Source organism: Sycon ciliatum, chromosome 13 (genome assembly GCF_964019385.1).
Source record: "Sycon ciliatum chromosome 13, ocSycCili1.1, whole genome shotgun sequence".
In the NCBI taxonomy this organism is placed as follows: domain Eukaryota; kingdom Metazoa; phylum Porifera; class Calcarea; order Leucosolenida; family Sycettidae; genus Sycon; species Sycon ciliatum.
The window spans coordinates 17932514-17960117 of record NC_088655.1 but is presented as its reverse complement, the minus strand read 5'-3'; the positions used below and the strand labels follow the sequence as shown (position 1 = coordinate 17960117).

At 49.0% G+C, this 27604-nt stretch overlaps 2 protein-coding genes across 2 annotated transcripts; one reads left to right on the top strand and one right to left on the bottom strand.

Annotated features, from left to right (window-relative positions):
• Positions 1-13625: 13625 nt before the first annotated feature.
• Positions 13626-15662, bottom strand: LOC135829615 (uncharacterized). Its single transcript, XM_065342014.1, has 2 exons — positions 14204-15662; positions 13626-14002 (listed from the first exon to the last, which is right to left on the bottom strand). Exons 1-2 carry the CDS (start codon positions 15585-15587, stop codon positions 13740-13742), a joined length of 1647 nt encoding a protein of 548 aa, XP_065198086.1. The 5' UTR covers positions 15588-15662; the 3' UTR covers positions 13626-13739.
• Positions 15663-25740: 10078 nt separating this feature from the next.
• On the top strand, positions 25741-27313 carry LOC135829238 (calcium-independent protein kinase C-like). The gene is made up of 2 exons (XM_065341642.1): positions 25741-25948; positions 26709-27313. The coding sequence occupies exons 1-2, from the start codon at positions 25741-25743 to the stop codon at positions 27311-27313; spliced, it is 813 nt and encodes a 270-aa protein (XP_065197714.1).
• The last annotated feature ends 291 nt before the right edge of the window (positions 27314-27604 follow it).

Sequence of the window (27604 nt, the reverse complement as noted above, 5' to 3'; positions counted from 1 at the left end):
CCACTTCACTGCAATGCGGCGTAGATTCCTCCAAATTTCTACGAAGTGATAATATCCTACAGATTGTTCAGAATGTCTTCACCACACCAAAAATAGGCTATACTAGTATTCATGACTCCTCTAAATCATCTTTTATTATTTATTTTATTTATTATTATTATGTACTTTAACATGAAACTCGGGTATTGAGCCAATAATAAAAGTAGAAAGGAAAAGGACATATGGAAACGAGTTCAGAGTAACTCTCCACCACGGTAACTAGATACTATATACAGTCAGAAAGTGCAACAACTAGGCACAAAACTGACAGAGTACTGAGACATTCGACGTCCTGACACCTAGCTTCAACACATCTCCGTAGCGCTAACCGACGTACTCCGTCAGTTTTGTGCCTAGTTGTTGCACTTTCTGACTGTATATAGTATCTAGTTACAGTGGTGGAGAGTTACTCTTAACTCGTTTCCATATGTCCTTTTCCTTTCTACGTTAACATGGTTGATAAATATGGTGGTAAAGACACACCTGGCAATATGGCGGTAAACACACGCCTGCCCACACACGCTCTCTAGGCTGCAAAGTTCTGGCATAGAGCTCTCCTTCTCACCACCACCACCATCAGTTCGCTTACCGCTATATTGCCAGGTGTGTCTTTACCACCATATTTATCAACCATAAGTACAGCTGCAGTGGTGTCTTCAACTTCATTCTACTTTAAAGGGGAAGTTAAGGCAAAAATTAAAATTTCACCAGTTGTAGTCTTCGGGGGTGCTGAGTCGAATGGTCTTGGTCCGAGGAAGCTGAGACGCTCCCTTCCTACTTGAATCCCAATCGAACTCGCGCACTTCCACCGAAACTGGGTGACTGTGCGCTACTAGATGGGGATTTGTATGCAAAATGTCACTAAAAGCGCCATTTCGTTCTTATAAAAGCACGGATGACCGCGATTGGCCCATATGTTGTACTCTTTTGGACGCTGAGTCGACTGGTTTTGGTCCGAAAAGGCTGCGATGCAGCGTTCCTCCTTTATTCCCAATCGAACATGGTTGAACAAGCGGTCACCCGCTCCTGGGTGCCCAAATCACCTGGTCACCACGCCAGCAGGCGACAACTTTCACACCAAGGTTCAACTCGAGTGACAGGACTGCACCCAAAAAAGGTCAAACAGGCTAGTAAAATGTACCCTGCAGGCACGGTGACCAGGTGACTGGCGTACGCAGGAGCACGTGACCGCTTGTTCAACCATGTTCGATTGGGAATAAAGGAGGAACGCTGCATCGCAGCCTTTTCGGACTAAACCCAGTCGACTCAGCATCCAAAAGACTACAACATATGGGCCAATCGCGGTCATCCGTGCTTTTATAAGAACGAAATGGCGCTTTTAGTGACATTTTGCATACAAATCCCCATCTAGTAGGGCGCAGTCACCCAGTTTCGGTGGAAGTGCGCGAGTTCGATTGGGATTCAAGTAGGAAGGGAGCGTCTCAGCTTTCTCGGACCAAGACCATTCGACTCAGCACCCCGAAGACTACAACTGGTGAAATTTTAATTTTTGCCTTAACTTCCCCTTTAACATGCTTGGACATAGTCTTTGCCTTCCATGGCATTCAAGTACTTCTTGGGTGCTGTAAGGTGGAATAGGGAAGCGTCCTTGGGGAATCTGATCGCATGACGCTACAGGTTATGCTAGTACGGGAAGCTGTACATGGTCAGAGATGATGATGTACATTGGTGACGCTCCAGACCCCAGATGTGGCTTTGCGTTCACTAATCGCGTCAACTTCGCATAAGTATGTCTTTAGAGACAATTTTCCTTCTGTCAGCGTGCAAAATCAAGTACCCAGAGAACTTTTTCTTCTCAGAGGCAACCCGTGATGATTGTGCCAGGTTCAAACCGAATTTATGCATTTGACTTGCATTGTAAGCGCTCTGTTGGTCGACTCTGCAACGTACATTCCTACATGTACAGTGCTGACAACTAAAATGAAATCCGACCCAGTTGCCGGTGCGGCGCCCCGCCAAGGGGGTCGGATTTCAGTTGTCAGCAGTGTACGTAATGTACTTACGCACTAGTATGCACTATACAATGTGACAGTATATCGTCAGTCAGTGAGTGATCTATATATTATACGGTCATGTACATGTAGGAGAAGAGAGCTTGAAGCCAGCGCAGGAAGTTGGCAGTAGCGCTAGCATTGGCAATCCTCAACGACTGCCGAGGTACGACTCGAGTTCTGCAAGACGGTTGAGCAGCAGGAAGAGTTGAAAGCGCACCACAGCGCAATGGCGAACGTTAGCAATCCTCAACGACTGCCGAGTTACGACTCGAGTTCTGCAAGACGGTTGAGCAGCAGGGAGAGTTGAAAGCGCACCACAGCGCAATGGCGAACGTTAGCAATCCTCAACGACTGCCGAGTTACGACTCGAGTTCTGCAAGACGGTTGAGCAGCAGGGAGAGTTGAAAGCGCACCACAGCGCGTTGGTGAACGTTAGCAATCCTCAACGACTGCCGAGTTACGACTCGAGTTCTGCAAGACGGTTGAGCAGCAGGGAGAGTTGAAAGCGCACCACAGCGCGTTGGTGAACGTTAGCAATCCTCAACGAATGCCGAATTACGACTCGAGTTCTGCAAGACGGTTGAGCAGCAGGGAGAGTTGAAAGCGCACCACAGCGCGTTGGTGAAAATGCGAAGCGTGTAGATGTGCTTGTACGACTCTTTTCACGGCATAATGCCTAATGGAGGTCGCGGGTTGGAACAACTGAATAATTATAGTCGACACCGATTCGAACACAGCTCTAGAGATGAAGAGGACGTAGCCAAAGTCCAGCATCGGATCATCACTGCAGGTGACAAGAATCTGAACGAAATGCGAGCAGAAGCAGCGACTGTTGGCGATGCGGAGTCAGCGTCGTCAGGTGACAATAGTGAGGTTTTGCATTCCGAAATTCGGCAAAAAGATTCGGCACGCGGGAGCGAGGTCGAAAGGGCACACGAAGATTCGGCATGTTTCTTCTGAAAAAGCCCACTTTGCCGAAAACATTTTTCGGATGAATTTTCTTGTAGAAGAGCGCTAGCGCTTGATTTATTCAAAGAGGTTTCTTATCTCGGCATCGCTTCGCAGGCGTCTTGGGCGACATGAGCATCGCCAGCTACCTCTGATTGCTCCTCTCCACTGTCTGTCTACTCTCTATCGCCTGGAGTGTCCTCACCGTCATCTGTGTGGCTGAAAAGACTATGGCGGTACGCATAAAATTTGACTTGGCTTGGCCATGGAGTTGGTTCTTCTGAGGCGAATGAGGAAGCAGGTTTGGCCCTCGACTCTTTGGGCGATCAAAGTTCGTTGGAATCAGCAAGAAAGGGAGCACGGGACAGGACATTGCTGATGCTGGGGCTCACGAAATGAAAACACATCATTTTCGACTTGCAAAACAAACGTTGGTGCAAAAATTCGACATTTTGATGTTCGACAAATGACCGAAGAACGCCGAACCGAAATTCGGAATGCAAAACCTCACTATTGACATGAGCGACGAAGACTCTGAAAAAACTCAATCTCATTCGTCTGAGTTGCTTTTTTCTTTGTATATAGCTTGTAAACAGGTTAGACAATGCCATGAGTGTTATTCCGAGTCAAACGGAACAATTCCAGGGCTGTGCGCAGCTTTCAAAAAAAGTCACGAAGTTTTTGTATACGGAGGAAGTACTCTTCCTACAATGCAACATTCTGTCCCCGGGGAAAATTGCGGAAAAAAATCGCAAAAAACGCGGGGAAAAACGCGGCATAATATGGCATAATTTGCGGTGAATTTGCGGTAAATATGCGGTAAATATGCGGTGAATAATATTGATGTGCGGCAATTTTCAGTGAGTATGTAGTGAAATCAATCAGTTACAAGTCTCTGGTGTAAACACTCGTCATATTTGAGTAAAAAGCCGCCACGATGAGACGTTGCTGACCGAACAGTGCACTGTGTGGTGGCCAAAAACGGAGAAACTCCCACCTCTCCCCACCAGAGGCTGGAGACCTGAAGAGATCAAACGGATCTGCGCCACAACATGACCTACATGGTCACCAATGAAGCGCTTCCTCAGGCTCCTACTCACCAATGCTTTTGGCCTAAAGTCAAAGCTTGGTGAACTTGCACATGTTGCAAAGTGCTCCTCACCTGATGTCATCGCTGTTACGGAGACAAAATTCTCAACCGCAAAGGTCACTGACAGTGAGGTCTGTCTGTCCGGATACGCTCCCCCAATCCGACATGACAGAAACGCTCATGGAGGCGGAGTTGCCATCTGGGTGAAATCAAACATGGCCTTCCAGTACCTGGACCGGTTCAGCACGGAACACCACGAAGTGATATGGATATCTGTATCAACAGCTAGCCGGTCCAAGATTGTTTTCTGTGCACTCTACCGATCAGGCTCCACAGCCGGGACGGGGACAGACACCGAGCTGATCGAATACCTTGATACCCACCTAGATGAGGCCCGCAGCCACGGTGACTATGTTATCCTCGCAGGGGACTTCAATGTCCACAATGCAGCATGGCTAGGGAGCACCGAGACTACCTCGGCAGGAGAAGCAGCCGAGGAACTCTGCTATGTTCATGGCCTGGAGCAACATGTCAACATCCCCACACGTGGAGACAACACCCTGGACCTTGTGATGTCTGACTTCAGTGAACCGGTTCAGGTGAAATGCCATGCCCCACTGGGGTCCTCTGACCACGCTGTCCTCACCATGGACTTCCCTATCTCTGCGTTCCGTGAACCAAAAACCACACGCACTGTCTGGCGGTACAACCAAGCAGACTGGAACCGCCTCTGTCACTTTTTCCTAGCCTATGACTGGTCAACTGCCTTCACCACCAGCGCTGATGAGTCGTGCGCCAACATCACCGAAGTTATCCTCCACGGTATGTCACGTTTCATCCCATCCCGGCAACTCACATCCCGGCCGACGGATCCAGCTTGGTGGACCCCTGAGTGCACGGATGCCATAAAAGCAAAAGAGAGGGCTTGGGCTACTGCCAGACGGCAGAAGTCAACAGCAGCGCGGCAGACAGCCTCAGCAGCCACTCTACGTTGTAATGACATCCTCCAGCATGCCAAGGTGGCCCGCCTGGCTACCCTGCGTACTAAGCTCTCCAAAGCTAGCCTGAGTGACCGCTCGTGGTGGTCTACCATCAAGCAAGCAGGTGGCAGCAGCAGAAACACGTCCATCCCAACTCTTACGCCGCAGCCTGGTTTGGAATGCGTATCGAATGCCGAAAAAGCTGAGTGTTTTGGGCAGTATTTCGCCTCAAAGTGCAGCCTGGGCGCCGACGACTTCCCCGCCAACCAACCAGCGACTGATTTCCCCCACGTTGCTCAGCGCACGGCTGAAAAGCTCTCAACGGTTCGGTTCCGCCCTGCCACTGTCAAGAGAGAACTCCGGCGCCTAAATACATCGAAAGCTACTGGACCGGATTGCATTCCCGCGCGAGTTCTGAAGATGTGTGCCGACCCCCTAAGTAAGCCACTCTCCAAACTGTTCTCCCTTAGCTTCTACAGCATGGTTATGCCGACATCCTGGAAGACAGCTAGAGTCACACCCATTCACAAGAAGAAATCCAAGAACCTGCCTCAACACTACAGACCTGTGTCTCTGCTGTTTATCATATCCAAAGTGATGGAAACAATTGTCAATCGTCAGATAACCAGTTTCGTGGAGTCCCACAATGTCATCTCTGCGAAACAGTTCGGGTTCAGAAAGGGCCTGAGCACAGCCGACGTCTTAACCAAGCTCCACTGTGAATGGTCCCGAGCAGCCGGCCTAGGAGGAGCCGCCCATGTTTTGGCGATAGACATAGCAGGCGCCTTTGATAAAGTCAGCCATGCTGGCCTGCTGCATAAGGCTTCCGTGTACGGTCTAGACGGCCCGCTTCTCGGATGGCTGGAAAGCTACCTGCACAACCGGCGCCTGCAGGCTGTTGTGGGCGGCCAAGAGTCCTCCCTGCACCATATCCAAGCAGGGGTACCACAAGGTAGCATCCTTGGACCAACGTTATTCCTCCTGTACGTAAATGACTGCGAGGACACCTTGCCTGCTGGTGCTGAGCTTGCCACGTATGCAGATGACACGACACTGTATCAGTGCATCTCTGCCACCGCCAGCATATCCGACTCTGCAGCACAACTCCAGGAAGCAGTGGACGCCGTCTCCCACTGGGGTTCCAAGTGGAAGGTCACCTTCGAGCCATCCAAATCTCAGGCCCTCATCATCGACCACCGCAAGCCTCCCCCAGCGTTCCCACCAGTGCTCTTCAATGGAGTGACTGTTCCTGAAGAGAAGGAAATTAAACTTCTGGGCATAGCATTCGACTCGCAACTGTCCTACGCAGCACACCTCCGGGCCGTGGCCTCAAAGGCTGCCCAACGCCTACACTTCCTGAGAAAGGTTGCGCCCCTGTTGGACTCCAGCGGCCGCACGGCAGTCTACAAAGGCTTCGTGCGGCCAACAATGGAATACTGCTGCCTGGTGTGGATGGGGTCAGGTACATCCAGACTGGACAAAATCCAGCACAAGGCACTGAAGGTGATTGGCCCAGGCGCCTGGCTCCCCAGCCTGAAACACCGCCGACTGGTTGCTGCGCTTTCGTTCACGTTCAAGCTGTCTTACCTTCCAACAACAAGCCCCCTGAAGCCCATCCTCCCACCTCCAGCCAATCCCCGCCCAGTGGGTGGTCGATCCACTAGGTTAGCCACGGAGACTGCCCACTGCCACCCGCTCCAGCTCAAGTCGACGCTGCCCGTGCGCATTCGTAGCAGCCTCCAGGGTTCCTACCCAGACTGCATTATTCCCTTGTGGAACAGCCTACCAGCGACCATTCTACCAGCACGGCCGCAACCCAGCCAGCTCCAATCATTCAAAGAAAAATGCAACAAGTATCTGCTGCACCTGAACTGGCAAGCAGCCACCGACGCCCTATGAAACGGTTTAGACCAGTGCCTCACTAGCATCCTCCCCCCCGCCCCCCCCCTTACCACAATGTGACGTTATCTTTCACTCTGCTTCTCTCACGACCATCTACCCATTGTCCTTGTTTCTCACTATTATTCATTTCCCCTCTTCCTCCTCTCTACATGGTTTTACTGCATTATGGCGCGCTTTGTCTGCGTAGACGCCCAGACCTTTGAGGTCGGCAGAGCAGTCTGGCCCCGCCACCACTTGTCGAACATATTCGGGAATATAGTGGACTTTCGTATAAAAAAAACAAAAAACAAAACACGTTCTATGGTCTTTTGAAATCAAACCGCGACCATTACAATAATGCGATCTAAACCATAATGAGCGTTAGCATGCTAACGCAAGTTAGCAGGCAGCCCAGCGAGCTGGCCCGACCTGCACGCATGCGCGAGTCACATGGTCATGCGCCCTCCAAGATCCTGTACAATGTCTCTTGCATGTCATTGCTGTTTTCGACTTTCGAGCATGCAACTTGCGGAACATGCGTTCCCAAACAATTTCCTCCACAATTGTGCTCGCCCCGGTGTATCTTGCTAAGCTCAATGTTAAAAGTGCATTCTGCCGAATTCCCGTCCGCCGGGAGGATTTGTCCTTGTCGATCCGCTGGCAGGATCAATACTTTTATGAGAGTGCCCTGCCCTTCAGACTGTATTACGCTCCAGTCCAGCTATATGGAACTCTGTTGCATCCGCCAGTGAATGGATTATGTGCTAGCAGTTCGCACTCACACGCCTGTTGCATTACGGGGGATACCTCAACTAACGTTACTTCCTTAGTGCATGCTCTGGACTTGTGTTAGCTTGCCAGCAATTCGCTATTCTGCTCCGAGCGTTTACATACTTCGATGTTTCTCTGGCCCCAGCAAAAGTGGAGGGTCCTGCTCAAGTCCTGACGTTATTGGCATCATCCCATTACGGGGAGTACCTCGACTAACGTTTCTGTCTCCATGCATGCTCTGAACTTGTGTTAGCTCGCCAGAAACTCGCTACTCGGCGCCGCGCGTTCACATACCTCGGTGTTTCTCTGGCGTCAGTAAAAGTGCTTCCTCAATGCATGCACTGGACCTGTGTTAGCTCGCCAGCAACTCGCTACTCGGCGCCGCGCGTTTACATACCTCGGTGTTTTCTCTGGCATCAGCAAAAGTGGAGGGTCCAGCCCACGTCCTAATGTTTATCGGCGTCATCCTGGACACCCGCCGCGCTAACATCAGTATGCCTATGGACGAACTTGCCGAGCTTCGTGATCTCCTTCGGGCCACTCTTCACACAGCTTCAACTACCCAATGTCAACTCGAGTCTCTTCTGGGAAAGCTCCCGTTTGCTACAAGAGTGATAGCCCCTGGATGCAAATTGCAGATTGTGGTCACTTGCCAACTGGTACCGGCAGCCGTGTTACCTGATCAAGCTCTCCAAAGAGTGCCTCAAAGATCTTCGCTGATGGCCTGAGCTCCTGGATTAGCGGAACGGCCGGTCCTTCTTCCTACACCCTAAATGGACGCCGTCCCCCGACTTGCTGGTATTCACTGATGCAAGTGGTGCACTTGGCCGGTGCTCGTACAATTGCCACCGGGGATAGGGCGATGGACAGTCAATCAAGCAGAGCAGCAACCGCAAAGGGTTGTTTGCAATTGTGGCAGCCCGCAGCACCTGGGAAAACTAGCGGCATCAGCTGCGAATGCCAATCGATGGGCATTTACAGCAACTGCGAGGATATTGCTCATCAGTTGTGGCTTTGGCCTGGCGTTGTACACCGGCCACTCGTTTCGAATCAGCTGCGGGACTCGATATTCAGAGAGGCGGGAAGGTGGAAAGCGATGTCTGCCCGAGTAACATTCGGACGCCACCTGCAGCCAAAGTATGGGTGGCTGCGGCAATGGCCTCAGCCCATGATATCAAGTTCTGACAGTCTTTACCTAGCTTGCACCGCTTACAGATTGCACGGGTAGCTGCACTTTGTGATCCGCTCCGGGAGTGCCGATTTATGGAATATATGCTCTCAACTGGTTATGCATACCAAATTACCAATATATTAGCATTTGGAGGCTCTACTCAGAGTCATTGGCGGCTCTACTCAGAGTCATTGGCGGCTCCATGCGGAGTCATTGGCGGCTTCATGTGGAGTCATTGGCGGCTCCATGCGGAGTCATTGGCGGCTCCAAGCGGAGTCATTGGCGGCTCCATGCGGAGTCAATTTGCGGCTCCATGCGGGGTCATTTGGCGGCTCCATGCGGGGTCATTCGGCGGCTCCATGCAGAGTCATTCGGCGGCTCCATGCGGAGTCATTTGACGGCTCCAAGCGGAGTCATTTGCCGGCTCAGCTGCGAGCCATCTAGTGGCTCCAAGCAGAGCCATCATACCAGTTGCTCGAATCGGCACTCCCAGCTTAATCCAAAACTCGGTTGCTCTGTTGTGAGGTGGGGGGGGGATGCTTAGGAATGGGTTTGCTCCCCACACTGGAGCTCGCACTATTCCGTCGACTTGACACTTGACGGACTCACGACTGCCATCCAGAGTCGCCACCACTATTTCTAAACCATACGGCTAATTATTTTAGTTAGCTATCCACTTACCGGCACAGTAAAACCTGTGACTATATACCACCCCTTGGTGCCAGCAAAAGCGGTCTTTAGTAGCAGTTGGTCTTTAGTTAGAGGTTTGCACCGCGTGACCATATGTGGATCCCATTATATGATAATTATGTATGTCAAAATGCAGCTAATACAATTCCCCAGGACTTGCGCAATGTCAGAAAGACGGAGAGATGGAGAGAGAGAGAAGATTAATTTTTTGCAGACTTCAAATTCAGCTGCTACTTCTGAAGCCAGGAGTCAAACGTTCCCTGGGGAAGTTTCGTTTCGCGCTGGGCTTCAAATTTGTTCATGCGATCAATCATACCGACTGTCCTTGTTGTGACTTCTCGATTGCTTGAACGCGATCCTTCAGCATCAGGACCTTGTGGTGCTGCTTTGTTTCTGGATTCCTTGATGCCATCGTCGATCCGTCTGTATGACTGGGGTGACAGAGCCGCCCAGTCTTCGTTTCTCCTCCGAGTAGTAACATCGATCAGAGAGCGCTTTCGATGCGCTCTCCAAGACGTTTCCTATCATGTTTTTTCTTGACAGCGCTTGAAATTTTGACAGGTGTAGTGCAGTCCACACCGACTCCACAGCCCAAATTACCTGCATTCATTTGTTCAGCTGTAGTATCGAAAGATTCTTTTCAGGACCATGGAAAATCAGTAAAATTTCAAGAAGGAGCTTCGAGCAACATTTGATTTCCTACATCGCGGTCGCTAGTTACGGGTCAATAATTGTGTTTGGGACAGGAAAAGGCGGTCGCTGGTCGCGTTCAGAAGGTAGTCGCTAGTCACAGTGCATTTTGAATGTGAGACCTTCCGTGCCTGGCGAAGTGGCTGGTAGTACAAGGCTGGTCGCTAGTGACGGTGGTCTTTAGTTACAGGTTTTACTGTATATCCCTTACTGAAATTGTATTCTTGAACGCAATATTCTTCTTTCTTTTTCTTCTACTCCGTTCCATCAGCACTCGGCCGATGGCAGGAGATTGGTACCCACTGGGCTAGCATGCAGCAGCCAAAGCTGGGGCCTTTTCTTACTCCGTCAAACCCACTTCTTAAAACGAAACTGACGTGCATATTCACATTGCATGTTGTGAATGTCCCCATATTTGCCCCGACATCTTAGCTCGTACAGCGCTCCAGATACATCTATGCTACGGTGCGCACCGCATACTCGAATTACGGTACGGGACACATACGGGATACTGCACCAACCATGGCATGCCACGTGAACCACCCTACCAGGCACCGTGACACGCACCGAATTACAGCGGTGTGGATACTGGCTACATGTAGCGCCAGATGCTACTAAAGTACAACTGAATAGCGTCTTTTGCATAGCTACGGGAATAATCTCATATCCCAAGCATTGCAGCTCTGCTAATAGAATAATTCAGGTTACTCCCACTCCATTTCTCTAGTGCTTATTTTTCTGAAAAAATATCATCTTTGGCACCAGAATGCTGCCACCAAGAGTACATTAACCAGAGTGTGCAGCCCAAAGAGAATCATCCCACGGCAAAGTTTATTGTTTAGGGCATAGACTCGCAATAACAGGCTCACCTTTGCTGCATCTCACACCGCTTCACACGGTCATCTACTCTATCACCATGGTAATTTCTGTGGCACATTGCTGCTTGTTTAACAAAAACGTAGAAAACACACCGAATTTCCAGGTAATTACCATGGTGATACGGTACTTTAGCTTGAACCTATTGTATGCAGCCTGTCAGTGGCGGTATACCCTCGAAGTATAAAAAAGTATAGTACTCGACAGGACTTCCGACCGGGTCGCAGGTAACCCAGTGTTCTTTTTCCAAAAGGTCCAAGTACTCACAAACAGGGCCACTGACCTGGCTCTGGAGCAGACACTGGTAATCTAGGTCCAAGTTTGCTCGATTATGTTCTGACGCTTCATGTGCTTTCATAGCCAAGGTTTCTCACTTTCTTCGCAAGCTCTTTTAGTCTTGAGAGTTGACAACTGCTTATGGTTGTGTTGGCAGAAAACATGTCAGCTAATCTGACAACCGTCCAACCCCATTTTACTGGTAAGTAGTCAGCGAGTGGCTTTGATGGGGCCATACTATATTTGTGCTTCCTTTTTGAAAACACGTTCTCGCTCGAAGGGTTTCTAAACTTTATCCCTGCGCTCATTGATGGAGTTCATCGATGGAGTTGCCAGCGGCACTCTACAGAAGAACAATGTTGTCAAGTTTTTTATGAAAATTGTCAAAACATTTTCAAATTGCTATAAATTTGGTTAGGGTCGGGTTCCACTGCGGCTCCGCAGCTCCGCTGCTCCACGGTACTTGGCTGCATGCAGCAGAGCGGAGCGGTTCCAGTGACACTCGCCATTCACGGTACCGCGATCGTGCTCGACGTTTTTTGATGACATTTAGCCTGCCTGCGCGCGCGTGAAATCCAAAAAATCCTCGTGTTCTGGCCTGTGCAACGAATTAAAATCCCCCCGAATAAAACAATTAAGTGCGGGAAACAATGCAAGCCGTGACCGCGGCTTGCATTTTTTTGTGTCAAGCAGCGAAGCGAAAGCTGGTGATGAGCCGCGGCCTCGCTGGACCAGCTCGTAATGATGACGTTTCATGCCGTGGATGATGTGCGGCGGAGCGGCGGTGGAACCCAGCCCTTAGGCAAAGGAAATTTGTCATTAATTTGTTTATGCTGCATAGATGGAGAGCTGCACACTCTGGCTTATGGACTCTCGCCTACAGTGTAGTCGTACTGCTAGTGTACTGGCATTACAGAAGACACGAAAAACGAGAACATAATTATGGCGAGAAAGTAATTACTGGCTAAGAATTGCCCTAAGACTTACCGCTTCTCAGTGCTCCATACCAGGAAGTAGTACAATACCTACTCCCTGCTCCATACGAGTGTTTTCTCCTCACTCCAAGTTCTCTGCATCCTTTACCCCAGGAGTCTCGTCCATTTAGCGGCTCAAATGCTTGAGCTCCGGATAGCGGAAAATAGCTCGTCGTCCATTAGCGGCTCTAATAGCACCTGGTCTGAAGTGTCGCAGTCTAGCAACTATGATTTTTTCCAGGAGGGTAAGGGTTGCAAACCCAAAGAGACCCCAAGCTTCGTCTATCAAACAAAACAATTGCCCTAAAAAATGGAAGAGGAAAAAGAGTGAGCGAGCTGGTCTGAGCGCGCTACTTTTCAAAAAATAGAAGCTGAAAGCCATCAAAGTCAAAGCATTCTGGCTAGCGCGTTTGTGTATGTCACGAGCGCTAGCGCGCTAGTCGCAGCAAACGCTCGCAGGCCAGAGTTAGCGCTATTTGGGCTGTTTGCCGCACGCGGCAGGTGGATGGATCACGTGATCCAAGCTGACAAATAAGGTCCGATGGTTCAGCTACATTGAGCCACAAGCGTTGGTGCCCGTTTCGCGGTCACGCTCCCGGATCCCTTCTACTACTTCTGTTCTACTGCGTGCATCAACACCGGTTACCATGGTTACGACTGTAGAACTAGACGTTCTAGTTCTAGAAGTTCTACTTCTACAGTACAGTTCTATCTACTACGATCCACGATCCACGGACATTATAGTCCGCAGTCCAGGGTTCAAAAATATGACTTTTCGTTCGCCATGCAAGGGCACCAAGGTTTGACATGACCAAATGAAAGACCAAGAGCAGGGCTTTCTAGGCATGTGTCTCTTGATTAGCTGTGTTGGGGCTTTGTTGACCAAATCGCCGAAATTGTTTTTCCTCGCGTTGCCATGGCAACTGAATCATGAATTTGAATTTTGAGGCTATTGCAAGCATTATAGCGATGTTTGTTGACTGGATTCATGACACAAAGGTTGAGGAGAGCCAGCATACGAAAAATTACTGAATTTGGATGAGGTATAGGCATGTAGAGAGGAGAAATAGTACTGCACAGTATGACACTATATGCGACACAATACGGTCATGTAATACTAGTAGGTATCTTGCATTGTGCACCTACAAACATACTAGCGCCTAAGCGATGAGTTTAGAGCAATAAAACTAACAATTCTATGTTCTAGAATTACATATGCTGATGAGACGAGTCCCAGACAACTAATTAGAAAGATGAACAGAGGGAATGAAACTAGTTCAACTCTTCAGCATTGCAAGTAGCTGCCATGCGTTAAGGTAAACAGTTGAGCTTGATAGCTTACTCATCCACTGAGTCCGCTAACGGCGCATCTTCGTTTTCACATGCAGCGAGTTCCTCCATACAGTTTGTGCAGGCCACTGGGGAATTGTGGCGACATCCGCATGCATCCGTGCACGGCAATGCATGACGTCGGCACGAGCAGCTTCCTCCACTGCAACCAGTCTTGCACCCACATCGCAGAAACTCTAGAATAGAGCGAGGTGCAGGTGGCAGGTCGGTCCAATCTATAGTCAAACATCCATCGCTCCTGAGTTGCCATCCTTAGGAAATAAGAGTAACATGAAAAGTAAAAGTTCATTCATCTTACTGGACTGCCGGACTTGATTCCATGGAAAATCTAGAAACCTAAAAGTACCTAGCATGCATCCTTAGCTTATCCAAACACAATCCAAACAGTGACTGAAAGCATGCGACTCTGAGCTCATGCAGGTCATCTTAATAATTATGGTGTAGAGTCTCACCTTGACCATCCTGGTGTGCTGACAGAATGTCCACGGGACTAGCAACAAGGCACCGCCTCCATACACCAGCTTGATAATTGGCCCGCGAGCAGTGCCTCAGGAATGCATCCCTGCATGGAGGCAGCTGGCTTGACTGGAGGCTCCTGGTGCAGAACAGCTGGTACCTTGCATCATTGACGCTGCTACACTGTGTTGCATTATAGAGCATGCAGGTGTACTTCTCCAGGGTGGCAATATGCTCAGCTGGAAGAGCCTCAAATTTGTTGCCTACAGCCACGAACGCACTGCGGGCGAGTACTGACACTGGCTTGTCAGAGCATAGAAGTTTGAAGGCTGCCTTCTTGCCGCGGCCAGCAAATGCACTAGTCGTATCGCACCCGGTGAAGGCATGGAACCCAGGAAGTGCGCTGCTGACTTCTTGCCCCAACTTGTTGCTTGCAGCATTGACGTTTATTCGGCGGAGTCTTGACCCTGCTCCGATGAGGAGACTCAGGCGCGATGCAATAGACCTGCAGAACGCAGTGGCCAGTACTGCCACATCAGTGTCGGGCGTCTTAATTGTAACGTGAGAACAACCGGCGCAGGCAGCATGCTTTGCATGAAGAAGCAGACGTGTATCGGCCTCTTCGTGAGTGCAGACGAGATCTGGAAGCGGCTGCGAAGCTGGCGATGCATCATTGTTCTTGATCATCACACAAGAGCTTCCGGAAGTGACAACAAGTTCCTTCTGGGCAGGAACTGTTGACATCAATTCTGGTGTTTGCCATTGGGTGAAGAAAAACTCCAGTAGTTCACTCTTGTTCTCTCCAACGGCCAAGAACTTGGAGAATTGGCGCGGCAGACGCTGAATGGAGCCAGTGATGTGCTGCCGGAGTGCTCCAGCACTCATCCGTGACGTTCTCTCCAGGTTTGTAATAGAGACTTGGCGGTACGTGTCGACAACAAAGTCCACCCTCTTGTACGAACTCATGAAACGGCAGAGACGGGACAACACAAGCGCTGCAAATTCTCCGTACGTCGATGGCAATTCATTAACCTTCATAGCTCTGAGAAGTGCCATTGCGTCAACAATCAGAGCTCCATCACCAGCATTGTCTGTAGTCTCTGACCCAGAGTTGTCATCAAAGAGCAGAGGAAGGAGTGCTGACTTGCTCGTCTTGATCAATGTGCCCGATGTAGTAGAAAGTGACCACGGCAAAGGGCCAAGCGGATATGACAACACCTCTCGCATGTCCATCTGCCGGGTTTGAGCGACCAGAGCGATACGAGAGAATGTCGACCGGTCTGAATGGAGAATACCCACAGGATCATTCTCAGGCTTCTTCTTGCGTTTGATGGTGAAGGTTCTCAGGCTGAGCTTTTTCAGCGTATCATGAAACCCCATCGAGTCCGTGATTAGCCGCTGGTCAACAAACTCGTGGAGGGATTTGATTCCGCGCTCTTCAGCATGCAGAAGATCTTCAGCATGCAGAAGATCTTCAGCTGCTTCGCTTGATGCCTCTGTACCTGATGCCAAGTGCATGAGCTGGTCACTTGGCTGGAGAGATGCTGGCTGGAACGGATTCATGAATTTGGTCACGGTGTCTATGACCAACAACACATCCTTCTCATCACGCTTCATTCTTGTTGTCTGGCACTCTTTATGGAAATGGTGCTTCTCCTCCGAGCTATCATCCAATCCACAGTGCTGCATACAAACATCAGTGATAGCAGCTCGATCGTGCGCAGACAGGACCCAACGTTGCACTGTTCCAGGATGACGGCTGAAACCGACTATACCGCCAGTGGTTTTCGTCGCACGGTTTATTGACTGCTCGATTGCTTGATCGGAGGGCACCTGGGCGAAGGAGTTCTCTGATCTCTGCACAGAAAAGCCACCCTGACGTAAGAACACATCAGCTTCTGGATGTGTGCGACCCAGCTGCATCATTTGAACCAAATAGTGTGACATATAGCGTGCATAATTGAGCCGGTCATAGGCGAAACACCATGGCAAGATGCGGGCAATGCAGGATAGATGCAGCTCCCAGTCTGCAGTACGACTTGAACGGAGGAAAGCAAGCAGCAAGTTCACCATGTCGAGGTACGAAGACCAGAACTTGAAATTGGCATGGTCTTGGCTGCAGCAGAACTCTTCATACTTGGCATACAGGTCCTGCAGCTCGGATGATGACGCTACCTGCGAGAGGTTGTCGTCCGTGATGCATGACTGAAGGTCATCCAAAGACGTGCCAATGGCAGCTTGCTTTGCTGCAACGTAGTCTGGGTCCAGAGTATCTGCAAATTGCTTCCATCGCATTCTTTGCAGGGCTTCAGCGGTGACTTTGTGGAACCTCACAGCTCTGTTATACTGCTTTCCGGCGAGTGCAGAAGCAGCGGCAGCAGGACCAGCAATTCCCGATTCGATGAGGATGTCGAGGAGTCCTGCATCACCAAATCGCTTGCCGATAACTGACATGAGCGTGCAGGCGACATGAAAAGCACCGAGTCTGAGAACAACAGAAGAGAACTCCGATGTTCGCTGTGATATAACATCTAGGGCCTTCGCGTAGATGGCTTGGTCAAAGACGATCAATGTGAAGGCCATGCTTGCACTGCGACACCTCTCAACACATTTCGTCAGAATGCCATACACTGTGGAGAGCTCGGTGGGCGACGCATTGATGACTGGACAATAGGCGACTGTTGAACGTGGAGGGACATTGCTTCGTGCTGCTAGGCTGTTGAAAGCTGTCCATGACGGTACTCGCTGCTCAGGAATCCCTGTGCTTTCCTCAAGAACAGGATTGAACAAACGACCATCTCGGCATGCTCTGGATAGCCACCAAGCGAAATCGGCAAAAGTAACAGTTATCACTCCCCCCTCACGTGACCGCGGACTCCTGCATATACACTCACACAATAACCACACAACTGTTTGGGGATAGCGCGCTTATTGTATTATGCCAAACTTGACACGCTGAGTCCAGCTTGACTCAGCTGAGTCCCTAACTGCAATTTACTGCTCTAACATGAAGCCGTGCCTGGAAGAAGGGAAAGAGCGAAAAAAGAAAAGAAAAAATTCTGGCCTTCTGCAAGCAATAGCAAGTAATGAGTGACGGCTGTGTAAAGTCGCACAACCATGCAGTCGACCGGATGATGGTGAGTGTCCCGCACACATCTTGCTCTGCTGCTCCACCTGCGCATACCTGATACGGTGGTGCGCTTACGGGCGGGCTGCCTGGGCCCCAGATGCCTCCTTGATGCGCCACGGAGTGCCGTCGAAGCACCTGTATCACTTCGGTGATCCAAATGCGAATGCAGCCTTGCCGGTCGCCCGCCGGCCTGCCGCCTACGCGACCAGCCTGAGACTGGCCCTGCCTCATTTGGCGCTTCTAAACGCTGCGATCCGTTAGACAGCTCACTGGGCTGCCAAATACGTGACTGGCTTGAGGACAGTTCCATACTGGGCAGGGCGCCCAGCTCAGGTCGCACGCCGTAGCGGCGTGAGCTGGGCGCGGTGAGGGTTGGTGATAACTACAGTTTCCTCCTTCCTCCTCCGGAAACTTCCATCTCTGTCACACACTCCGATGCAGCGCAGGTCGTCCAATGTGAAAGAGAGGAAACGCTCTGGTTGCACTCTTGCTCGGCCGACAAAATCAGGAAGTGGCTCGTGCTGGATAGCATATGATCGCTTTCGTTTTTTCCTATTCTCCACACTGGCCAGATTACCAAGGTTTGATGGTTCTGGCGGTTGTGGCGCTGCTGCTGCGGCTGCTGGTGCTGCTGCTGGTGCCAGTGCTGCTGCTGGTGCCAGTGCTGCTACTGCTGCTGCTGCTGCTGCTGCTGCTGATGCTGGTGCTGCTACTGCTGCTGCTGCTGCTGCTGCTGCTGGTGCTGCTACTGCTGCTGCTGCTGATGATGCTGGTGCTGCTACTGCAACTGCTGCTGCTGCTGCTGCTGGTGCTGCTACTGCTGCTGCTGCTGCTGCTGCTGGTGCTGCTGGTGCTGCTGCTGTAGCTGATGGCGTCACACGATTCTGCAGGGCTGGCTGGATGATGATAGTATTCGTACAATGAGTAGTGCCTTTTCCGTCGACAGTCTCTTCGTTGAGATCATTGTTGTCTGCTACATGGTAGAAGGGGAGAGATCGATCCACCGCCAAAGGTAGTCCATCAGGTACTTGACCACCACGCAAATTCCTTTCGACAATACATGCTTCACGTTCGAGCACTTGTGGATATGCCACGCAGTGGCCAAACCGGTTGAGCACGGTGACAAGTTTCTCGCTCCTGAATAAGTGGTGAAGGGCAAGTCCCAGTGCTACATGTTTTGGTGGAACCATTGGTGTAACACGGTACATAACATCCTGACCAAGGGACAGCACTTGCCTGGTGATGCCTGCATCGTGCGTCTTTATGCGCTGCTTGCTGACAACATCATCGTAGTCGTCTGCAAGCAGCCACAAGAGAAAGTTGTGCAATAAGCCGGGCAGTGATTCCACGGCAGCTTCCACGCTCGTGACATTCACCATTTCCGAGGGGACTCTACGTGTGCGAGCATGTTCAATGCACAAGCGCCTTAACATCCTTGCAGCATGGTACACAAGTCGCACATTGTCTTGCTCCACAAGCAGCTCATCGGCAGTTGGTTTAGCACTGTTCCTTGTCTGACCACCCACCACACCGACACCGGTGCCGTCAACACCACCACCACCACCATCATCATCGCCGTCACTTTCGCCAGAAGTTGCATCTTCACCAGGTTCCTCATCACTGCTACTATCAGACACAGCACTGTCTCTATCAAACAGCTCAGCAATTATGCTGGCTGCGTGTTCCGTGGCGTAAACTAGTTCCGGAGTATTGCGGGCTGCCCGTCGCACAAAAGTTACCGTGTCACCGAACTTCTTCAGAACAAGCCTTTTCACCTTCTTGTTGTCACAAGTCGCTGTTGAACCAAGCACCTTGCAATATAACCGGGTTAGTTCCGCAGCAGACACAACAGCACAATCATCAAACAGTAGACTGCCTACCGCAGAGAAGAAATCATCCTCAGATGACTCAATCGATGAGGCATTGAGATCAGCGGTGCAGGTAGTGTCCGTCTTTTGCCTGTTTGCAACAATCCTTGCGAGAGTCTCTGCTCGAGTGTAGGAATGGTAGCAAGACTTGTGGTAGTGCACTTCTCTAGCGATCAGGTTGCCTGAACTAATCGCTGTCAAAATCCTCTGATCTTGACGTGTGGCAGCAGCATCCCGCAATTTATTTTCTGCTTCCACTGTCACGAGTTGAGATGTCGCCTGCTTCGTTGTACTACTCGCCAATTTTTTTTTCAGTGTGCCCCAAAACAAGCAGTTCTTGCGTCCTGGTTCAACAACAGGAGCTCTTAGCGACTGCCGAGTGTTCCTCCTGTCAGTGGAAGACTCCTGTGTTGCCATGCAGGCTGTCAAAATAGTTTGGCACTTGTAAAAACCACTTTCATTGTGTGAAGACACTTCGGAGTTCTCTTATTTTGGGTTCCGGCACAAAGGAGATGGCACCTGGCCCTGTGCACCAACAAGTAAGTGTCCGCACTGCAGTGTCCGCACTGTAGAGGCCAGTTGCGGACACTTTCATGTGTCACCAAAAGACTATTATGTACGCGGGACCACTGAGCGCACTCAAGGGCCCTAAAATTCTGAAGCGTGTTGTGATCTCGAACTCGGCAGCATTGAACAGATTTTATGGGGAAGGCTAGACAGTCAGTATGTCTCTAGACATCAATAGCTATTGTGAGAAAAGCCGGTCAATGGCACAAAAGAGTGAAGTCAACCATAACCAGATAACACAGTCAGTCTTCATTGCCTTCAGACAACCATGAGAGGCATACAGATGCATAATAAAAACGCACCACGTGGCGCTCCACGTGTGCGAGATTTCAAATTTGACATCTTTGAACTTTTGAGCAGGTACGACGCGTTCTCAAACTCACGCTGGGCGAAACTTGTGCATGGAATTGCCCCGAAGAAATTCGCCCCTATCGAGAGAACGCCCCAGACCCAGAAGCAGTTGTCGACTTTTTTGGGCACCCCAAGGGGTCCTCTTTCAGGCCCCCACATCGAACCTTGGTGCCCCGTCGAGGCGAACGGAATTTTTTTAGAGACACATTTTGAGCACTTGGACTGCGGACTATTACTTGGTGTTGATGAACGCAGTGCAGTGTGCACTGGGTCTGTAGTCTGTAGTCTGTACTGTATGCCAGTGCAGTTGACTGCAAAGACTTTAGTGCTCCTGACCGTTTCTCGGTCACGCTTCCTTCTACTACTTCTATGGACCAGTATGCCCAATAACAGTAATGCGAATACCAGAGAGAGACAAGGAAGAATAGAAGAAGAGCAATCAGCACACGAAGCACAGAAGCCATATAATATTATATAATTATTTCGACTAGGCCTTTCATTACTCTTCAGGTCGGATACAATGTTGATTAACAAGGTAGTAAGCAAGTCCTTATACCCGGCACTTTTGGCGGGCAGAGCATTAGGCCTTGACGGATTATGCTAGGATAATTTTTCGCATAATTCCTACCAAAATTGAATAAGTAAATAATCGACGCGGAGACAACAATTTTATAATAGCTATAAAGAGAACAAATTCTGCTGTCATCGCCACACTACAACAAAGTCATGAAGGTTTACCAAAATCGATTTTCTTGTCACAATCATCAGTGGAAAGCCGTGACTGAAGAGTAACCATGCTGAATCAATGATTAATATACATTCAATAATGTGTTACGAGAACAAAACAAAGTGCTAAAATAGAATGAGGGAAGGTGAGACAATAGAAGTGAAGTGAGAGCTAAGTGCAACAGGGGTGAGGAACTAATTACAACGCTAGGACTGTGTATTGAGACAAACAATCATGCTGTGCACCTACGAAAACAATCTTAACGCAACTACATGTTTCTTCTGCTTACAAAGATCAGGCTTATGCAAACGAATACAAACAGCCTCAAGTACTTTCAACTGACTAGCGTACCGTGCACGACAAAGAACAGAAAAACTAAAATCATCATACACCTGCAGACACTTAGGGTGAGACAACAGATGAAGAAAAACGGCAGACTTCAAAGCTGAAGGGAACGGAATTCAACAGAGAAAACAACACGATCAACATTCAAAGACCTAGACGTTCAACGGCTAATTATTCAATGAATTATTACAGTACTGGATGTCAAGCACCGGCGAAGACACTGGGAACAGAAGATTTAACAACAACAGGAACAACAACAATAACAACAACAACAATGGTAACAAAGTACCATCAAGATCAAAGGAGGAGTCAACGAACAGAGGTTAAGCAACATGAAGCGAGCCTGGGACCGATCGGTGTGGATGAGGAGAATGACACGGGGGACGACACTGAGGACGAGTTGGAAGATGAGACGGAGGACACGAGGTTGCGGTTGGTGGAGACGAGGAATCGGATGGTGATTGTGATCGTAATTTACCCCTTTGTGGACGGACTGTACGAGTTTCGATCTAATAAGATCGAAACTTTGTAACTTCGTAACTCCATCGTTTCTTGAGCAAATTCCACAATCGAAGGGTCTGCGTGGTAGCAGGAACTCCAAGCTGTCCAATGCAACAATCGCCGAAGAGTTACAATGTCGGACGCCAGAGATATCGCGCGCCGTATTCTTACCTCGGCAAATTCAAATTTTTGATCGATCATTTCGCCATTTTGGGGGAAAATCCCTTTTCGCGTGCTCTTTGAGCGACTGAGCACATGATAATGACGTAGCCGGCTGAAGTTTGAATCGTCTCAAACAGATTTGAGCGTTCTGCGATGAAGGAGAGTGGAATGGCGTTGATGGGACGAATTTGCTTGCATATCAGGCTTGGAGACGACTTTGCTGTGTTACCGCGCCTGATTTGTGGCGGCCGGATAATGGAGATTGGTACCCTGACGTAGCTCGCGCCAAGAGCTTTCCAATGAGCCCTTGATTGTGAAAATCAAGTGAAGGACACCAAAGGTATGACATGGAAAAGTGGAAAATTGTACTGACATTTTGTAATTCTGGTGCATACTGTGCTAGTAATCCGTCCATAAAGGGATCGTAAGAAGTCTGCCGTTTTTCTTCATCTGTTGTCTCACCCTAAGTGTCTGCAGGTGTATGATGATTTTAGTTTTTCTGTTCTTTGTCGTGCACGGTACGCTAGTCAGTTGAAAGTACTTGAGGCTGTTTGTATTCGTTTGCATAAGCCTGATCTTTGTAAGCAGAAGAAACATGTAGTTGCGTTAAGATTGTTTTCGTAGGTGCACAGCATGATTGTTTGTCTCAATACACAGTTCTAGCGTTGTAATTAGTTCCTCACCCCTGTTGCACTCAGCTCTCACTTCACTTCTATTGTCTCACCTTCCCTCATTCTATTTTAGCACTTTGTTTTGTTCTCGTAACACATTATTGAATGTATATTAATCATTGATTCAGCATGGTTACTCTTCAGTCACGGCTTTTCACTGATGATTGTGACAAGAAAATCGATTTTGGTAAACCTTCATGACTTTGTTGTAGTGTGGCGATGACAGCAGAATTTGTTCTCTTTATAGCTATTATAAAATTGAATAATCGCATAATTCGAGGCAAATTGCATACGAATCGCACAAATAATGGAATATTCCGCCTGTTCGCACCAAATTCCATAGAGTTGTACATGTTCTACAAGTACCGTACAAGTAGATACACCAGGAAGTCGTAGGTTTACGACTCCCTTGATAACATGTCCAGTCCATTACAATCAGTGATGGTCGTAGCTACAATTGTAGGTCGGACGGTGCGTTGACCCCGTTGAACTTTTGCTACTAGTACTACAGTACAACGCCCTACAAAACAATTCCCCTGTTATTTTGCACAGAACCATCATATACATTAGCTGCATATATGTGAGCATAATGCGGCATAATATGATAACTTTTAGCATAAAAATAGCATAATTCTGCAATTTTTTCAGCAATGCGAAAAGCATAATTTCACGAAAATATTAGCATAATCCGTCAAGGCCTACAGAGCATTGACAAACATTAAAAAAAAGAAAAAAAAGTAAATTATCGTGTCCGTTCCCAAAGGGAACTCACGACGGCCGCTAACACCCGATAAACCCTACCCAGGCAGGCACAGTGGGTTGGTCAAAGACCATGATTGAGATACGAGAGGTACCTGGTTCAAGTCCTGCCTGGGAGCGGTTTTTCCAGCCGTGCTGCTACCCACAGTCAACTGGGAACTTGTGGCCAGGCACAAGGGGTACATGGATGCAGCTAATGGGATCGTTTTCGGCACTTGTGCCAGTGGTTGTGAGACTTATCCACTCACCCCCACCGTTAGGCGCTGCATCTGCCGCTAGGGTTTATAGGGTTTATTGACAAACATAGCACTTGAAAAATAGCGCTAGTGTATTCGACCTGAAGAGTAATGGAATGAAAGGCCTAGTCGAAAAAATTATAATTTAATAATTATGGCTTCTGTGCTTCGTGTGCTGATTTGCTTTCCTCCAACCAAAAATCTAAGAAGAGTAATAGGGCTATAGCGGTGAGAGCGCACGTTTCGAGGAAATCAAAAATGAATACTAGTGGGTAGTAGCAGGGAGTGTTAAAATTAGTGCTGAAACAATTATATCGATTACTCGTTACTTACTCGATAAGAAATAGATCGAGCGGTTATTTCGATTTTATTGGCTAAACGAAGCTGGTAAACCTTTCCACCCCAGCTTGAAGTCCATGATTGTATTCCCACTCCCTCACGGAGCCTTAATGGTCAATGTTCTAATCCCGTGAAGTCCGCTGAAAACGCCCACTTCCCAGCAAACGCCCACCCCAGCGGGTCCGTACTATTTCTGTACTCTTCCTACAAGGCAACATGGGTGCCAGGATTTTCGTGTGTGTGTGGGGGGGGGGGAGGGGGGGGGGGGGGGGAGAGGGGCGCAGGTCGGTCACTGCACTCGAATGACATCCGTGGACAGGCGTGCACGTTCGCAGTTTGGAGCTTTGAGAAGCAAATAAGTAAGTCGTCATCCCATTGTTTACTTTTGTCCCTTTGCCTCTGGGCGCATGCTGAGTTATTGTTACGACAATGTTCCTTTTCTCTTTCGTCCAGGTGTGGTTCACGCATGCATAACCGCATTTGTTAGCACAGTTCACGCTCCCTGCTGCCAGTGCGGGTCTCGAACTCCTGATTAAAACGTCACCGGCAGGGTTAAAATGCACCAACAATGGGATGTCAATTAAAGGGGAAGTGCGGTGAAAAATTTAAATTTCACAGCCTGCAGAGCTCAGTTTGATTTTGATTTTCTCCGATAACCATGGATTCCTGGAGTGGAGGTGCCTCTAGAGCGTAGATTGTTGGAGCTGTGGTTCGAGGCCAAGACAAGGCACCAAACTCACGACTCAATTCATTAAGAAAGGTACGAAGAAGAGAGTGGATTGCGAGAGAGTTGAAGAACAGCAACCGGCGGAGCAGAAAGCTCAACATCAGGAGACACCATCACCCGAATCATCGCGTCCATGCACACAGAAGAAATAAAAAGAGCACGAAGTCGCAATTCAGGATCCGGGCTTCCTTTGCTTGTTGTTGTTATTGTTGTTGTTGTTGTGGTTGTTGTTGTTGTTGTTGTTGATTTTTACTTCTTCATCAAAACTGAACACAAGTTGTAGATCGCCATTGTTCTGCTTTCCGATATCTTGCAAACGGTTTGTTTGGAGATATTCAAAATTTGGCGGGCAAAAAAACAAGCCGTTCAGGCTTTGCACTCGATGTCTGGTGTGACCGCTCGACAGGGAGCACAAAAGCCAGCTGAGCGCCAGCGAAACACTCACTCACGTAACCCTCACTCCGAGTTACCCTCACTCCGAGTAACCCTCACTCACGTAACCCTCACTCCGATCCGAGTAAGCCTCACTCCGAGTAACCCTCACTCACGTAACCCTCACTCCGATCCGAGTAAGCCTCACTCCGATCCGAGTAAGCCTCACTCCGAGTACATGACAATTGTACTACATGTAGTGGTGAGTACCCAGCTGACTCTGACGTGATTGTCCGCGCAGTTCCTTGTATCTGGTTCACGCATGCATCACCGCATGTGTTAGCACAGTTCACGCTCCCTGCTGCGAGCGCGGGTCTCGAACTCGCGACCTTGTGATTCGCAGGCAAGCTTATAACCCCTCGGCTAGGCTAGTACTAGGTCTACGTGTACTGTAGGGTTTATAAAAGCCTGCGACATAGATTTGAGACCAGTTTCAACTAATGCCTGAGACAAGATTCACCCTTGTTTAAACCAGTGAGTGTCGCTGGACGCTAGCCTTAGGATAAATTCCGTACTGATTGTTATACCGTTTTGTCAGTATTGATATAGTGAACAGTATCAGACGAGAGGCACAGCTTCCCAGAAGATTGTTTACCCTGCAAGAGAAACGCCGTCTGCCACTCCTGCAGTAGTATCAAAAGGCGCAATGAGTTCAGTAAAAAATCTTGTTACGTTCCCAGCGCTAAGTGAAGTCACAGATGCAGCGGTCCGGTCTCCGATGGAGCGAAATACACAAAAGGCAAGCGATGGCGACGAATCACACGGGAACGGCATCGAAGCATTCAATCTGCTGAAGACTCTCGGTAAGGGCAGTTACGGCACTGTATATCTCGCTGAGAAGAAGAAGAACAAGGACCAAGTGTACGCTATCAAGGTGCTGCAGAAGGATACGGCTATCCAGAAGAACATTGTAAGCAGAACCATCAGTGAGAAGAAAGTTCTGGCTATTGCGGGTCGCCATATGTTTTGTGCGAAAATGTTTGAGTGTTTTCAAACTGCCAGCAGGCTTTTCTTCGTTATGGAGTACAGTCCGTATCGCCTATAAGGTTGGCGGCTATAGTAATATACCGGATATAGTGATCAATTTCTCAAATTCATTTTCATTTGCCATAACTAAGTATACACAGTTATCGCGTATAGTAATAATCGTCTATAGTAATATATCGCCTATAGTGATCAAATTCTTATTTCAAAAGACCTTTATTACATTATGTTTGCATCGGTTATAGTGATTGATGTAAAAGCAAGCGATGTTAGAGGAGAACAGGGTGTTACTTCTTCGTGAAGAACTTGTCCAGTGAGTGTTGTTTGGTGAGTTTTGTTCGCACAAGTTGCCAAAATATGCCTCCATCGTGAGGAAATGCTGATTTTCTGTGTCAGGAGCTACAGCCAGCTACATGACATTGTACATGTACATGTATGTAGTGCGTATGTGCACGGCGCGCTGAGTCGTTTGACACCCCACTCGCATACATTGCATGCAGTATCGGTCATAGTAATATATCGCTTATAGTGATAAAATGCTCAAAATCAAACACCAACGCTATAGGCGATACTGACTGTATATCGGCGGCGGAGATCTATGGTTTCACTCGGGAAAAGAAAGAAATCGCCGTTTTGGTGAGTCCACAACTCGCTTATACTCCGCTCAGATAGCGTGCGCCCTACTTCATCTGCACCGTTCAGGAATCATTCACCGTGATCTGAAACTTGAAAACGTCATGCTGAGCAGTGATGGACATATCAAAATAACAGACTTCGGTGGGAGCAAAGTAACCCTGGGAGCCACAACATCAACATTCGTCGGCACGACTGAATATATGGCCCCGGAAATGGTCAGAAGGACAGCTTACAACGCGTCTGTTGACTGGTGGGCTCTTGGCGTTCTGATGTTTGAGATGATGTTTGGCTGTGTGCCCTTTAGAGGCGCAGCAAAAAAGGTGATATTCCGAAACATTAAAGCCCAGCCGGTGATATTCCCAGACACCAACTGCAGTAAACACTGCGAAAGCGTGTTGCTGAGTTTGATGCACAAAACTGTTAAGCAGCGTCTGGGATGCACGGCTGGGTCGCAGGTACAAACGCATCCGTTTTTCGAGTCAATACGGTGGGAGGCGCTAGAAAGGGGCGACATCAATCCGCCCTTTATCCCACCGTTTGACTCGAAGACGGACACATCAAACTTTCACACGGAATTTACGGACGAGGTCGCCGTTCTCGAGCCCATTGACGAAAGGATTGTGGCCCGGATCGACCAGTCTAAATTCAGAGACTTTGACTTAACAGATTAGCATTGCATTCCGTGGAGCCAAATAAGGTTAGCCGACACACGGTTTCGTTACTTAACAGCTCCAGTTGTTATTCAAACTGTGCTCTTTACCGCCTTACCTCGGAAAATCTCCGCTGCATGTGTTTGCTATATTCATTGACTGAGAAATATTTGCTGTGTGCCACAGGCTTCCAGGGTGCGATTGGTGGAAAGTTTGCCATTTTAGCCTGGCCATTTCTTAATCTGTTGCTGATGTTGTTGTTGTCGTCGTCGTCGTCGTCGTCGTCGTCGTTGGTTTTGTTGCTGGTTTTGT

Coding starts and splice junctions, on each gene's coding strand:
- LOC135829615 (XM_065342014.1), bottom strand. CDS start 15,587: ATGGGGTTTCATGATACGCTGAAAAAGCTCAGCCTGAGAACCTTCACC. Junction 14,003..14,203: donor AGCACACCAGGATGGTCAAG/GTGAGACTCTAC, acceptor TTATTTCCTAAG/GATGGCAACTCAGGAGCGAT.
- LOC135829238 (XM_065341642.1), top strand. CDS start 25,741: ATGGAGCGAAATACACAAAAGGCAAGCGATGGCGACGAATCACACGGG. Junction 25,949..26,708: donor CATTGTAAGCAGAACCATCA/GTGAGAAGAAAG, acceptor TGCACCGTTCAG/GAATCATTCACCGTGATCTG.